Raw genomic sequence first — 15,768 nt, 5'->3', positions numbered from 1 at the left:
GCCTTCGTGGTTTGTCTTTAATGGGTGGCCCGACTGCTCTGGCTCGTTCCCTCCCTGCTCGCTGGGCTGCTAGCCTGCCTGCGCCTGTTGCTCCAGCCCGGGTGGGATGTGGGACTGGAGGGGACAGAGCTCCTAGGCACAGTTACTTGCTCACATCAACAGTTCAGTGAAAGAACAATAACTGGATGCTATTTTGTTTGGCCAAGAGGTTTTCTTACGCTCAGACCAGTCTGACAACAATTGAGCTTTTCTCATATTGAAATTTTGCCAGATTTAAGTCAAAATAACTCCACAAAGGCATCCCCTCCCTGACCTCTGCCACTGACAGCACGCGTGCGTCTCCTGCTCCCTCCGCCTGGGGCCCTCGCTGCCCGTTGCCGCGCTGCCTCGTCAGCGCCTTGTCTGGGCGCCATCCTGCGAGAGCTGGCTGTGCCTGGCTCTGCATTACTCCTCCGCAAAGCGCCTCGTCAGCCTGGTGGCGAATGCAGCGCGAATGGCTCGGGCGGCTTCACAGCGAAGTAAAATTGAGTCACGCTAAGGAGACATGATTCACCCGAGGGCTAGAGCAGAGCTTGGAGCAAAGCCAGCTCTCCTGACACCCATGTCAGTGCTCATTGTCCCCGTTTTCCTCTTGCAGTGTTTGAACAGGGGTTATGCGGCAAGCCAGGCTTCTTTAACAACTTGTGTTTTGGATCGAGGTTGTCTCTCTGTGGGCACGATGCTCTCTGCCAGTGCTGGGAGGTAGAGATGAAAACACAAAAAGTCAAATTGGTAAAAACGTTGCAGGATGGTGATTCTGGAAAAAATCTGCTTTAGAGAACAGTAAAGTGAGGTTTACCACTTGTCCACTGCCCCATGCAAGATGCTTGTCCCTTCATTCAAGAGCTGCTTGACTGGGAGATGCTAGCGATGCACATAAAGTTAACCAGAAAGAGCGCAGAGCTTTCCTAGTGCCCATGGTGTTGCCAGTGCATCCTGCTCCACGGAAGGGCAGCAGTCCCTCCGAGCTTCAGGCGCATCCTGAGGGTGATTTCTGCCCTGCTAGGAGAAAAAGTCCTAAGCTGAACCCTGATAACTCCAAGTGCCCAGTTCCCTCCAGTCCCAACCAGTGACCACAAATGAGGCCCTCCACAGGACATTGGATTTGCCTTGAGCTCCCTAATGGCCTCTGGAAAATGCCTGGCAGGCTGAAGAGCTGGAGCAATGTGGCTGACCGTCTTTTCCTTGTTATCTAGCTGCAACACTATTAACAGAGTCTCTGGGGCAGCTGAGTGCGGGCATTGATAAACTGCACATTTCCAAAGGAGTGTAAGAGCCTTGAACAGGGCATAAAATATCCTGAGCTTTGTGGGATCCGAAATATTTATGACTCAGGCGCTCAGAAAGGGAACCTGACCTCCAGGAAGTGGCCGTGCCTGTGTCCCTGAGCCCTCGCCCCTGCAGAGGGATAATTCCTGCCGGCTCTGACATGTCCAGCCAACGAACCGGCTGTCTCTGCAGGGAGGATTGGGCCCTGTTATGTAGGAGGAAGGGGAATGATACAAAGGGGGGCAGGGGCTTGCTTTACCTTTCTTTATCAGGCAGACTGGCCCTGGACAAAGCATCTTGGCCATCTCTGTCAGTCCTGCCGTGAGCAAGGGAAATTGGAAGGAATCCTCCTCTCACTCCCATACTGATCTGAAGCTGTGGCAGCAACTTAGGGGCACTTTCAGCCTGAAACAAACTCTGCTGAGGGACAAGCACTGGGAAAGGTGCAAGTGGCAGCTCACCTGAGAGCTCACAGGCTGCCTGGACTTGTGTTGCTGTTCCAGATCTCCAGAAGCACTTGCTTGCAGAAGCTGTTTCCTTGCAAGCAGGAAGTTCAGGGTTGTTTCACTGCACATCCATTACTTTTAGTCACTGCCATTTATGAGCAGGGGATAGCAGGCTCTGCTTATGATATTGAGAAGAGTTTCCATATCCAAGTGTGACATTCTAGGAGAGGTTTCTTGCCTTTTGCTAGCTCATAAAATACTGAGTGAAGAGCTGTGCCCAAAGCACTTGCTCCCCAGGTAGGGTCTAAGGTCCTTACTAGGGTGTATGGTCAAATAACAGCAAAAGCACACCAAACTTGCCAGCTGTTGTCTGCGTTTTTCTCCAAAGACAAACATAAGCATGTCCTCTTTCTTCCCTAGGCAGGGATGCAGCTGTGTAAACAGAAGGCAAATATGTTGAGGGCTCTTAGTAGCATTTGACATCTTTATAGGTACCTGTACTCAAGACAATTTAGCTTTTGTCTCTAACAGCAATGCAAAAGATTTGTTTTTCTTCCCATCATGTTTGTCATCTCATGATAGATGGAAGGCCAGAAGAACCAGCATGATCCCCAAGAGGGGCCTCCTGCAAGCACGTGCCACAGAGAGCCGGGGGAAGGGATTTAGTTCTTCTCTCAGTAGTACTTTGTGGTTGTTTTTTCTTTTAGCAAACTTTTTTTTCCCCCCACTCTTCCTTTCTTGTGCCTTCTGTCAGCACTGTCGAACCTGCTGCACTCACTGCAGCGTCTTCATGCTGACAAAACCTGTGCAGCATGGCTGAACTGTGCTCTTGACAACCTTGACCAGAGTGAAGACGCTCTCTGGTCAGCTTTATGCTGCAAAATCAGTCCTCCCTCTCTGTTCTCTCAGCCTACGTGCTGATCAGGACCTCTCCCTTGCCGGCCTCGCTGCTCTCTGTTGCTTTTTCTGCTCTCTATTGCAAATGAGCTCAGAGTGGCCTTCTCTAGAGACCGGTCCTTCGCTGCGCAGTGTTTGGGAGGCTGACCCCCAGGCAGGAAATGTTTGCTCAGGGGGAGATGCTGCTGTGTTTCCCAGAGCCTCCTGGGGAAGTTGTTCTGCTTATTCATGCACTCCAGCTCCCTTGTAGGTCTTTGGCTGTTCTTCCCAGGGCTGCGCAGCCAAGCATTGGCCCAATTCCTTCCTCTCCAAAGCAGGCACCCCAGCTGCAGCCAGCAGCCCTTCTGGTGAAGAAGGAGGCTGATGCTCTGGTGCCCCCGTCAACCCACAGGTCTTCCTGGCTACATTCAGGGTAACACTTGCCTTATGGCTGCTCCAGACCTCTTCCAAATACTCTGAGTCCCGGGAGAGAGGTAGACAGACTCTCTATGTGAAATGGGGGCCAAATTATCCCTTCACATGCTGCTGTCAGTGTGGGAAAATGATTCTTCTTTATGCCAGAAAAAAGGGTGCTGCAGTAGAAACAGCTGCTCCTGAGAAACTGAATTAGGAGGGAGATCCCTTCTGATACCGGGAGGGAGCTGGGGAACCCAGTTTGAGAGCAGCGGGAAGGTGACTGAATTGTTGCCTCCCTTTCCGCTCCACTTTTATATAGCTGTCTCCTTCATCCAAGCTCTGGAAACAATGGCTGTGTTCCTTTGGGGAGCATGAGACACGCCTGGGGCTGAAAGCAGCCTGTCTCACCTTGGAAGTCTCTTGTGAGCCCCCTCTCCTGCAGCCCTTGCCACTGCGGCCATTTAGCTGGGCTGGGCATTTGCCAAAGCTTGGAGTTTGGCACAGCAGGCGAGAAGGCCTGAGAAGAGCAGCTTTCTGAGGAGGAAGGTCCCGCCAGGATTAGAAGAGTGAAGCCTCGAAGCGTATCCTCCCTTCAGAGCAGCCCAGTCAGGCTACTGGGGCCTTTTCTGCTAACTCTACATGAGCCCCCTAGCACTAACACGTCCCTGGCAGGATCGGGTTCCCTGTTCTGCTGCTGATGGCCTGTGTGGGTCCCTGCTTGGTGGTGTTGCCATCAGCTCTGCCGTGGCAGTGTGACAGGATCTTTGTGGCTCCAGCCCTCAGAGAACCCCTGGGTTTATATTTGTGCTTTTCGCAATTCAGGGATCAGAGTGGTCTCTGGCTTTCACAAACTCACTGTCCTCATAGGCAAGAGATTTTCCTCTAGCTCTTGTGGTTCTCTGAGTGCCAGAAGACATGTTTCAGAGGGATTTCTGAGATTCCCTTTGGAATAATAATGCATCTCAAAATCTTCCAGGTAGAAAACCACCATCCCCAGGAATGTCACATTCCCCCAGAATAGGAGAGGCACAGGTCTCTTCTACATGGACAGCAGATAACATTATGCTGTCTGCCCCCTGCTAACCCGCCTTCCTCATTGCTCAGGCCTGAACAGTTCAGCATCCTGGGCTAGGAGGGAAAAAGGTCTTTTGCAGCAGTGGAGAAAGGCAGGGCTTGGTCTTCCCATGCCAGGAAGGTGTGCTGAGAGGAGAGTTAGAGGGTCTGCATGATACAGAGGTGAATGCAGCCCTTGAAGGCTATGAGGGTACCTGCCTACTTTTGTGCGAGTCTGGCCTACCTCTCAGCTTCAGGCTTAAGTAATGCCAGTATTAAGTTCTTTATAGTCAGACAGGAAACATTGTCAGGATTTCTAGTATAGACTGGTTTTCTTTTACATTTATGCCACCAGCCTTGTGGGACAGGACCTGCAAACATACAGCAAGTTAGCAGAAGTCTTTGATGCTGTTCTCAAGGCTGGGCAGACCTAGATTTGGGCGGATTGCCTATGAGAGCTGGGGCCGTCTCCATCACCACATCCAGCGTGGACACAAGAGGCAGCAGCAGCAGCAGCAGAGCCGTTTAAATACAAACATCCCTGTTTATTTGTCTCTATTAAAACACCAGGAAAGTGACTGCTGGAAAGGGCAGAGCTGAGGTGTGGGGCCTTTTTTCCAGGCTTCTAGGAGGGAATAGCAAACAATGGAGAGTTCATGACCAGTTAACTAGAGTCTGTTAAAAGCTGCCAGATTTGCTGGGACTGCTGGAGTTGGGTGCGGGCTGGGAAAGCCAGTGCCGAGCTGCAGTGTTTATATTGGAGCTACTTGAAAGCATTCCTAGAAGGAACTATCTCAAGGGACCACTGAGGCTCTGCTGCTGGCAGGTTAAGAGCGCAGCTGAGAGGCTGCTTTAGGATGGCTGTCCACTGCTGTCTTCACTTTCTGTCAGACCTTTCACTGCTCAGAAGAAAGAGACTGAGCCTTTCTCAACATTGGGAAGTCAGGGAGTCCATGTTCTCCTCTACTTGGTCTTTTCAGCATCCTGGAATGGCCTTGAGGGGAAACTGTATCTAGACATGTTAGCAAGATATCATTCATTGCTATGGAAATGTTCCTTTTGGAAAAGCCTTGTCCTCTTTGCATTGGTGCCTCTCAGCTCAGATCTCCAACTGCCAAGGAATCCGGAGAGAAAGCACATTGTATCTGAGACCAGACTGTCTGACTAACTTGGATACGGCACTCATTTAGGGCTTTCACTTCTCCGTCGCTTTCACTTCTCCGTCACATTCACTTACAAAACTGCTGGTCAAGTGGGAGTGGAGCTGGCTGCCGTCTGGCTGGAGCCTCTGCTCCCTCTGCCTGTGGTGATGCAGGAGCAGCACTGTCCAGCCCCCCTTGCGAGACCCCACTAGATACCCTGGGGGAGCAGCGCAAGGGCACTGGTGTGGCATGAGGAATATGCCTGAGTCCCACGCCAGCTCAGAAATGCAAAGCTCGGCTTGTTCCTTGGTGCAATTCCCTCTCATTGAAGTTTTCACCCAGGAGTGTCTTCCCCTGTTGTGAGCCCATCAGTGGGGTACAAGGGAAGGGAAGTGTCTCTCCCCTCCTGCAGCCTGCTGGCTCCTCTCTCTGCAGGACCTGCTTCCCCGGGAGAGGAGTGTGTTCCCCGACTTGCTCCAGATGGAGCTAGGCCTGGATTTGATGAACTAGATGGTGTGTCCTGGGGAAGTGGCTATTGCTTAAGAGACACAGGGAGAGAAGTAGAGAAATCAGTTCTAAACATGCTTTCTCAAACCCTGAAAATCAAAAGCTACCAGGCAAGCAAGGAAACTAAGAGAAGAGCCCCGGCCCCCAATTACACTGATGTGCAATGAGAGGTCTGAAGAGGCCAGAAACTGTCCGGTACCTTTAGCTGTGCAGAAGGAGGAGGATGTGCAGGAAAAAGCCAGCTATTCAGAGAGTGTCAGTGCACGAAGCTATCCTGTTTCTGCAAGGAGTCTCTGCTTCAGTGATCTTTTCAGACAAGAACCGCTCCTTCTTTTTGGTGCTGTCCCAAAGCTGACCTGCAGGCTCTCTAGGGATATGATGACAGGCTGCAGCTCTGGGCATCACCAAAGCCTGTGTTGCAGATCTCTGCCATGCAAGGTGCTGCCTTCCTGGTGCCTCCCACATACGCTCCTGCTTGGCCACAGGAGCCACCTTTTCATTCCTTTGCTGTCCCTATTTTCAGGGAATACTTTGTATTCTGGTAAGAGTAAACAAACAGTAATTTCTGCCAAGGACTGGGCAATGCTGCAGTTGAGCATGGTGACCCAACATGATTCTTCTGAATCCCCAGTGTAGGAGGTAAGATTTCCCTTGTTCCTGCTTTAGGCTCTACCTGGAGCTCCTGGCTGGACAGTATGTGTGCTAGAGTGCTAGCAGGCCTTGGGTTTTTGGCTTTGCCTTCCTGCAGTACTCTCTGCTGCATAATCATTGCCTGCCTTACCTGATCTTGGATGCCTACCAATCCCTGGCCAGCCTGTCCCTATCCTGAATGAACGTGGAGCTCAGAGTGCAAGGTCATCTCATGCCAGTGCTTGCTTATTCTGGTCTTTTGTTATCCTGTGTTTGTATGGTATGAAATTCTGCAGAAAGGGCTAGTCTCCCTCTGATGCTCATCTCTTGCTTAGCAGTCACAGCGCAAAGGCCAGGATGCTTCAGGTGAGCATTTGACGCTGCTGGCAGAACCATGTTGTATCTCAGGGCCACCTTATGAAGGTTAACTATGGAGGCGGGCTATATAAAGTCCTTGCATCGTTAAGTATCGCTAATATAGCTGGTGTCCAGGCAGCGAGGAACTGGAAGGAGGGATGGCTGTTGTCTGGGGGAAGGCGGCAAGGCTGTGGGCATGCAGGTGTGAGAGAGGCATCCTGGGAAGGCTACTGCTGAAGACAGACACCCAGTAGACACTAAGGGAGAATCTCCTTGGGAGGAACCCCTGGCAAATCCTTGGCTATCTGAACCAGTCCTAACGTCTTGAACTGCAGCTGCAGCAAGCCAGAGAAGGAGTGGTGGCACAGCGGGCTTGCTCATCTCCCCCTTCTGATGCCATTCACCTTTCCAGCCCACCCTGCCTGACTGGCCTGCATGTGCATAATGCAAAAGGGCCCCAGTTGATGATAAAAGTGAGAACAGCGTGAGCCATACCGGGCTCTGTCAATACCACAGGTTTGATAGCAGCTGATCTGGAGCGCTGACGAAATAAATGGTTTTCATGGCAAAGTTAGAAGGTAGAAGTTACTTAGACTCCACCTGTGTCCTGAGGCCTAGACTGCTCCTGGGAAAGTGTCAGACCCTGATGTGGGCGTAAAGCCAGGTACTTGGCCTGTACTGCCAGTAGGTTGTTTAGCAGTAGTCTGCAGATGGCTTACTGCTTTTCCTGCCCTCAATTTTCTTTGCGCTTCTAATTCCTCTGTGCCAGGCCAGGTTGCTGGAATGTGGGCAGGAACAGCAAAACTTGGCAGGGGCTATGCTGGTTCTTCTCCAAACCATTTTATCTAGTTCTGCAGACAGGGCTTGTAACCTCTCCAGTCAGCCCAGCTCCTTTTATTTTGAATGTGATTAATAGTTTAACTATGTACAGAGAGATCACAGAATTCAGTGATATTAGGTTTTGTGCACAAATTCCTCCTTCAGTTATTGGAAATGCCTCCCCCCGCAGGTCCTCAGCTCGCCCAACTGTATTGATCTCTGGTTCTTGGGACCGTAGACACAGCAGCAATACTGCCCAAATCTGGAGTCCTTCCCTGCCTCGGCATGTGGGTTGGATGCTTCCATAGTGCCATAAGTGAAATTTGCCCTTCAATCAGAAAGAGGGATTCCTGAGTCAGGAAGAGACAACGTTGCCCGTTTCTCTGGCAGTGTTACTTGGCTGGGTGAGGACTTCTGAGTGCCAAAAGCCTGCTGTGGACAGGTTTGTTGCTTACGATGGAGACAGAAGTGCTTGTCTTGTCATTCCCTTTACTGCAGTAATCTGTTCAACTAGTTCAGCTTTCCTTCAGGCTGGTCCCAGGGCGTCCAAGAAACAGAGAGCTGCTGAGAAGAGCTAGGGCCCAGCTCTGCTGCAGCACAGCAGGGAGAGTCCTGTGTCTAGCGGTGGCTGCTTTGCAGCCCTGTTGCTCTGCTAAATCGCAAGTATTGTGCTCCTGCCTTTCCGTACCGGTTGAACAGCTCTGATAGGGAGATGGGTTCCCCCTCGGCACACTGCCTTGTTGATCAGCTGCAGCGCGGTGGAGCAGAGGCTCCACCCCGTGCTCCAGTCCTGGGCAGGGAGAAGCAGGACGGCTTCTTCAGACTCTGCTTAAGTGACTTTGGACAGCGAAGAGCTGTCACGCTTCAGGGTATCTGTCACAGTCTGACTACCGTCGTGTCTCAGGTAGGAAGCGCTTCCTCTTGAGGGAGATCGTGAGTGCAGAACCCCCTTTTTCTCTAATCAAGGTCCTCATTAATATTCTGAAGGTGCGTGGGGCCAAGTTCTGGGCTTGGCTCTTTTTTTGTGGGCTTGGGGGGGAGTTTGTCACAATCTGAGTTCCAAAAGACCCTTAAAATCTAAATGTCATGCTTGTCCTGCAGCATGCTTGTCGCTGGAGCAGGAGACCAACTCCTAAGGTCAGGCTGCTCTTGCTGCACAACAGATGACTCCTTTCCAGCACTCCCAGCTCTGCGCAGGAACAGATCAGAACGTGCCCGGTGCTGCCGTGTCAGTGTTAATCGGAAACAGCACTGATATGCAGCGTTTTTTCAGAGGCTCGGTTGCAGGAAATGGTGCTACTTGCCTCCCTGGGAGGCAGGGAGAGGCTCGTGTTTCCTAACTGGACAAGAGCTGCTCATAGCTGAATAAGGAGATGGCAGAGCCCAGGCTTGTACTGCAGCTGGTCTAATGTTCCAGAGGTCTGTCATATAACCACTCGTAAGGGAAGAAAGAGAGAGTCTTGAGGAAGGTGAAAAAATGTCATTAGCAGAACAGTTCTAGCTGGTTGGTTTTCATTTTGATTGAGTGATTTTATCCTGAGTAACCTGTACCAGAAGGGAGGAGAGGAAAGCTGCTACCCCTGCTGGGTGGAAAGAGAGGAGATCCAACAGATTTTTGAAATGCTCTCCTGAGGAATGAGCGAGCTGCCAAGCACACAGTCATGAAGGTAAAACCAGGGCAAGGCTTTCAGATCTTTGAATCTCTTCCTGTAATCAAAACTGTGATGCTGATTATCCTGAACTCTTTGGATGAACTAAACCTGCAAAGTAATTGAACAGTGTGATGAGTGCCAGAGAGTCTGGCGCTGGCTGAACCTGGTGATGCAAAGCGATAAAGGGGTGTGCTGTGCCTGCTTACGGAAACGAGTCTGATCGCGCCGTGCCTGACGGAGGTGGGTGTGCCAGCCCAAGCAGCTTTTGCTGAACCAGGTGTTCAGCTGTGTGCAGAACTGACCGAAGATGTCAAGTTCAGAGAAAGAAAATAATCTCAGCACATAGCTCGTATTGTATGGGATTCAGAACTTTCTCAGAGAGCAAATATTGGAGTTATTTTCCAGTCCTGTTGCAGCAGATAGGTTCTCTTGAGTCATGGGGTCATGTCTGCAACTCAGGCTGCAGATCTGCAGGCCTGGGACTCTTTTCCCTCTGTGATCCTAGAAGAATGACCAGAACCCAACAGCTGGTTAGTGCTAGCACAGGTGTGAATGCTGCTTTTGGCTGGCAAAGGACAGAGACAGTCTGGTCGGGACTGTCACCGTGTTAATCACCTTCCATTTGTCCAGTGAAGCTCTTAGCAGCGCAGATTTGTCCTTTGCCTCTGGCAGTAGTATTGAGTTAAAATCACTCCTGTGTGATGCTTCATTGATTGCCCTGTCAGGCAGGTATGTAGGCAGGCCAAAGAACTGACCATGGCTGCCTTCTGAGCCAAGAAGCAACTCTGTCCTGCTCATCCTTAACATGTTTCTTTGCAAATCTCACTTCACCACCAAACTAGCTGCTGGTATAGCTAAGGGGTAGGTGGGTATGTGGGTGGGTGTTGAAAATGCTCATTTGAAAGCTTCCCAAATGTTGCTGCTCTGGTTCTTCTTGTTAGTTCAGGAGCTCTTCTAGGAACAACTGGGTTGTCAGTAGTGCCTGCACTTATGATCGGGGCTTGGACTCACGTGAGGACTGGTCCTTGTGACCCCCAGGAAGGGATGCATGGTGGGCTGCAGAGCCATGTGTCCTTGGAAACGCAGTCTGCATCCTTCGGAGTTACTGCTGGCTGTTCCCTGCTCATATCCTTGCTTGACCCTGCTCATGGTCAGCAGCTGAGGCACCCCAGCCAGTGCTCATCCGCCTGGCCCTGTGCACAGCAGGGCATGGCACAGAGCTGTTGCCATCAGTGCGGGTGAGAGGCGTTTTGAGAGCAAGCTGATCATGGCAAAACAGGAGTGAGGGGAGCAAGGGCAGTGCTTTAGGGCATCCGGGGCAGGTGAGAGGGGAGGGCAGGCCGGGCCAGGAGGTGCTTGTTGTGAATCCCTGGGTGTTTCCCAGTCATCCACCCTTGGGTGGGGGCTTAGGTCAGTTCTGGGCTCTGATGCTGTGCACTGAGAGGCAGTGGCTGGAGGATGGTCCTTCCTCACAGCAGTGACACCTCTGTCTTGAAACAGTGTTGAAAGTTCCCTTAAGATGAATCCCTTCCCTGCTTTTGTGGTAAGTGCAGAGGGAGGCACAGAAGGGGAGTCCCCGAAGCAAGGGGGAGCCCAGGACAGGAAGTAGAGGATGGCAAACCGTTCTCAAACCCTCTCCAGTCCTATTTGCCTCTTGCCGATTTGCAACAGGCAGAGATGTAGGAGGCAGGCCCTGCAAAAGTAGTCACGCGCTCCAGGTCAGGGAGCTTGCTGGGCAGCTCGAGGACAGTGGGCCTTTGGACTCTGGCTGGGAGCCAGCTGCTGCACCCAGAGCAGGGCAGTGCCGAGCCTCACCCTCACCTCTTGCTGCGGGGCTTTCCAGAGACACAGGATTCGCCACGGCGCGGTCCAGGAGAGAATGTTTTGCCAAAAATAAGGTAAATTGTAGCTGGATGAGGCTGGGCAGATGTTTCCTCTGGGGAGAGGGGAAAAGTGCAGTGGGTGTCTGGAGGAGAAGAGTGGGAGTCCTGAAGGAAGGGCACGTGGAGGGAAAGGGGACTCAGAGCAGATGTGACTTACTGGGACAAAGAGCCCAGAGCTGATAGACTGTCCTGGGAGTGGGGGACCAATAAGCCAGGTGAGGTGAAATGGTGTAGGAGCATACAGCAATGTGAGGTGTTTACATTGCTCCTGTTTTGGGACAGACACGTCCTGTTGTGGGTAGGGTGCAGGGCAGATGTTGGGCAAGACAGATGGGCAAGCACAACACCCCCCAGAGAGGCTGTGCTCAGTGGGTGAAGGAGGGGGCTGGGACTCAGCAGATTAGGGGTCTCTGGAGAGCAGAAGCAGTGGAAGCTGTTGTGAGTGCACAGGAAAGGTTTGGGTCTTCCTGATAAGCCCAAGGCACCTCATGGGGTTTGGGAATGAAGACACAGGCTGGGGTGTCCTTGAGGAGCAGAGAGGCAGCTCTGGGCATGCGGTGGAGATGGGTCTGTCTGACAGTGCAGGGGACACAGAGCAGGGGGTCAGTAGAGAAGGTTGGAGCACAAGCATGAAGGTTCAAATAGAGCAAAATGGCTCCGGAGGCTTGACATTGCCCTGTTAGGAGAACACCTTCTGTCACAGCCAGGGCACATGCAGTGCACCCCTAGGTCTTGCCCAACAACAGCCAGTAGTGGATACATGGAGAGAGTGCAAGAAACGGGGCCACCTTCAAAGGGACTGTCCTTCTTTCTACCCTGTGTTAGATGTGGGCCACTCAGGGATTTCCTGGGTTCATCTTGCCCTGTGAAGGAGGGCTGTGAGTCGGGACTGCTGGGGACACGTTCTGTCCTACCATACCTGCTCTGGTGTGGGCTGAAAGCTGGGGACAGTGGTACCTTTTAAGACCTGAAATCTCAAGCTGATTTAACAGCCTTTCCTTTCCCTTTTCCTCTGAGCTCATGAATACAGAAGGAATATAGCTCCTGTGTGACAGCAGGTTGTTATTACACTGCAAAATGCGCCTTTGGAACTGAGATGCTGCAGTGAGAGTATTGGGTTATGGCTACCACCAAGTATCATCATGAGGTAGAGGATACTCCTAGAAGAGGATTTCAAAGCCATTTGCGCTGAGCAGAGCCAATAGATTTGGTCAAGGGAATCAGGTCTGACGGTATCTGGATTGGACTGGGAGAATGCTCTATGCAGAGGCTTCATGGGTTGTATGGGAGTGCGAGACATCCTTTGAGCTGAGGACATTGACCCCTCAGTACCTCCCATAGACCTCATAGGTTTTGCTGCAAGGTAAACATGGATCTGGAAAGTTAGTTAAAAAAATACGATGCTCTGGAAGGGCTTTCATCATAGTTTGATGGTCTAAAGACAAACACTTGAGATTATTTTTCGACTCACTGCTCGAATTCAGAAATTCTTACTGTTCTTCCACCAGTTTTTCTGGGTGCTGTGTTAGCTCAAGAGTCATGGCAAGAATAAGTTGTTTTGTAGCTTGCTGCTGCTGATACCAGACAGGTTATAGTGGGATGAGCTTGTCTCATCTCGTTGTTTTGCTGTTCATGAGCCAGAAATTTCTCTTGTGTTTAACAACAATATGTTTCTGTTTCTGGAAGGGGGATATCCATGAAAGAGCAATGAGGAGCTGATATAACTGGTTGGGGAATCTCCGGGCACTTTGAGACTGACAGTCCAATGTGCTGGCATAAGTAGAGACTATTTCACTTGTTTCCTACTAGAATAGGAATTCTGAATGGTGTTTTTGTTCTCTTGTTTTCTTAAATAATTTCCTGTATTTGTATCTTTCTTTCTTTAGGGAGACACCTACCCACTGGCAGCCTCTGCCTGGCACAAAAGCAGCCATGTTGGTCAAAGTGAACAGTTTAAGGCAGGTACAGGGCTCTTCAAACAGTTCGCTTCAGCTGCAGAGCACTCCAGAAGCCAACAGCCAAAAATCTCTTCCAAAACCAGCCATATATGCTCAACCTCAGCCCACATCCCAGAGCCCTGGTGCCACAAAGCAAGCGCCTGTAGGAGAAGCAAAACAGTCGATGCAGATCAAAAAGACAGAGAATGGTGGGTTTTGCTTAGTGCTGATGAATGGTCCAACTTCTCAAACACCTCCAAGGAGTCAGACAGGAACTCCCCAGCCTGCATCCCCCAGGTATGCTTGCCCTGCACCTATATACGATGAGCCATCTTTAGAGTCTCCGATTTATGATGAGCCTCCAGTAGATATGGACACTGAAGGCATCAGCATGAATGGGATGTCTCCACCAGTGTCGCCAAGCAATAGCTTAAAAAAGCAGCTCCAACCAACCAAATTATTACAGCATCCAAGTATGCAACAGCAGCAAGCTGCAAAGAAACATGCAAGAAGTCCTTCTTCCACTGAATACAGCCCGGCTGGCAGGGAATACATAAAACACATGATCAATGTTGATCAATCTTCCAAATTTCCTCACTCTGCTGCTGCAACAGCTGAGGCTTCTGTTAAACTGCCTGGTCAGCTTACTTCAAAGGACAGCTTCAAGCAGTCTTGGAGGATCTTGGAAGCCAATGTCCTCAAGAACATGGAAGCCCACCATAGTAGGCAGAACAGTCTGCAAGCTCAAGAGTACCCAACTGCTATAAGCCATCAGGATTCTGGTTATTCGACTGGCCCTTCTCCAAGCTTGAGAAAAAGGAAAGGAAGGAGGCAAGGGACAGGTCAAGGAAGACCTGGCTCTGTGGGCAGCAGCAGTGAGCTCACGGCTTTGAATGATAAGTTGATTGCTGAGATGCGTGCTGTGGTGGGCAGGTCAGCAGCTTTCAGAGGAAGCAAAGCCAGCCTTGATGCTGAAACTCTGGAGAGTGGCATCCCAGCAGAGAGCAGCAAAGTCAGATTTCAATCTGACCACTTGAAAAAATGCATCAGCCGGAGCTCAAGGGACGATGTCTCGGCTAGTAACAGGTCTCTGTATAGACAGGGCCTGGAGAGCAGGGGTAGCTTTCCCAATGACATGGCTACTCCACAGGACACAATGAGGCAGAAGAGGACTTTTGAGAAAATAGATTCTTTAGAAAAGAATGTAACCAGCCAGACAAGTTTGGCTTCATCAGATGCTACACGTCACTCCTCTCAGGTACCTCCCGATCTCTACTGGTTAAATCACACACCTTTGCTAGACTCTTGTAGTGCTAAGCCAAATACTTGATCAGACTTGGACGGGTTTAGGCTATGTGCTGCACACAGAACGTGTGTGTGCCTGCAGAGTAGTAAACTGGTTACCAAATTTTACAGCTTTGTAGGTGGAGATCCCATTTCAGGCCAGTGGCCTGGGTGGCATGAAAGGGTTTGTGTACCTGTTTGGCAAACTCTCAGCGCTGTGGATAGTAGTTTTACAGTGCCGTATTATCTGTGGTGGGGCAAGGAAGCCCTGTTCTGCTTAAGCACTGGACACACAGAACAAAATACTCTTTCTCTAAGGGCTTAAAGACAGGTCATAGGGTCTGTTTAGCCTGGAGAAGAGAAGACTGAGAGGGGATCTTATCAATGTACACAAATATCTAAAGGGAGGGTGTGAAGAGGATGGGGCCAGACTCTTTTCAATGGTGCCCAGCGATGGGATGCAAGGCAATGGGCACAAACTGAAACACAGACAGTTCCATCTGAATATGAGGAAAAACTTCTTTCTTGTGAGGGTGGCAGAGCACTGGAACAGGTTGCCCAGAGAGGTTGTGGAGTCTCCTTCTCTGGAGATATTCAAAACCTGCCTGGACGTGATTCTGTACAACGTGCTCTAGGTGACCCTGCTTGAGCAGGGGGGTTGGCCTTAGACGATCTCCCGAGGTCCCTTCCAACCTCAACCATTCTGTGATTCTGTGATAAAAACTCTGAAGAATTCAGATGGTCAGATCAGGAGTCCTTCCTGCCCAGGGTAGTCTCTCTGGCAGAGCTACTAATGGTGCAGGTCCTTGAGGGGAAAAAGCATAGCAACACGACAGGTCTGCTTCTCCCAGAGCGTCCTCCCAGCATGCTGCAGCATAGGGACCAAGTCCAAGGTTGTAGCTGAAACTCAATTTTTTCAATAACCTTTGGGGAAATTTTCTCCCATGAATTGACCTACTTTTTGGAGCTTCCTTGCTTTTTGCCTCAACAACACCCTGTGGCAATGAGTTCCATGGTTTAGTTACGCATGGTATGAAAAGGCATTTCATTGGTCATTATAGATTTACTGCCTGATTGTTCTGTTGGTGCACCTGAATACTTTTGGGGCAAGAAACTGGAGAATGTTTCCTACTGACCTCTGGCCACTTGGGCTTTACAGAGGACTAGCTTAACACTTGCTGTGGCGTGTCCCATTTACTGTGCAGACTCTTCCTAGTCCCTTCCTGTGCAGAAGATGCTCTGTAGCTTTGATTGCCTTTGTAGCCCTTGCCCTTATATATCCTTTTTGAGCTGGGATGACCAGAACTGCATGTGATACGCAGGATGCAGGCACCAGGTTTGGAATGGCAACGTGACAGTGTTTTCTGTTTTTCTCTCTCTTCCTAGTAGTTCCCTATGTTCTGTTTGCCCTTTTAACCATTCCTGAATATTGAATTGAAATAGTTAGAAAACTGTTG

At 50.5% G+C, this 15,768-nt stretch overlaps 1 protein-coding gene across 1 annotated transcript in view; it reads left to right on the top strand.

The window, feature by feature from the left end:
- LOC112963238 (rho GTPase-activating protein 39-like) overlaps positions 1–15,768 on the top strand; it is a 66,115-nt gene that overhangs the window by 29,411 nt on the left and 20,936 nt on the right. Inside the window, exon 4 of the mRNA XM_026060160.1 lies at positions 12,977–14,285. Within this exon, the coding sequence (XP_025915945.1) occupies positions 12,977–14,285 (1,309 nt within the window). The remainder of the gene's footprint in view (positions 1–12,976; positions 14,286–15,768) is intronic.

Source organism: Apteryx rowi, unplaced genomic scaffold (assembly GCF_003343035.1).
Source record: "Apteryx rowi isolate R43461 unplaced genomic scaffold, aptRow1 scaffold_0, whole genome shotgun sequence".
Lineage (NCBI taxonomy): Eukaryota > Metazoa > Chordata > Aves > Apterygiformes > Apterygidae > Apteryx > Apteryx rowi.
The sequence above is the reverse complement of the archived record's forward strand: the minus strand, read 5'-3'. Positions and strand labels throughout refer to the sequence as shown.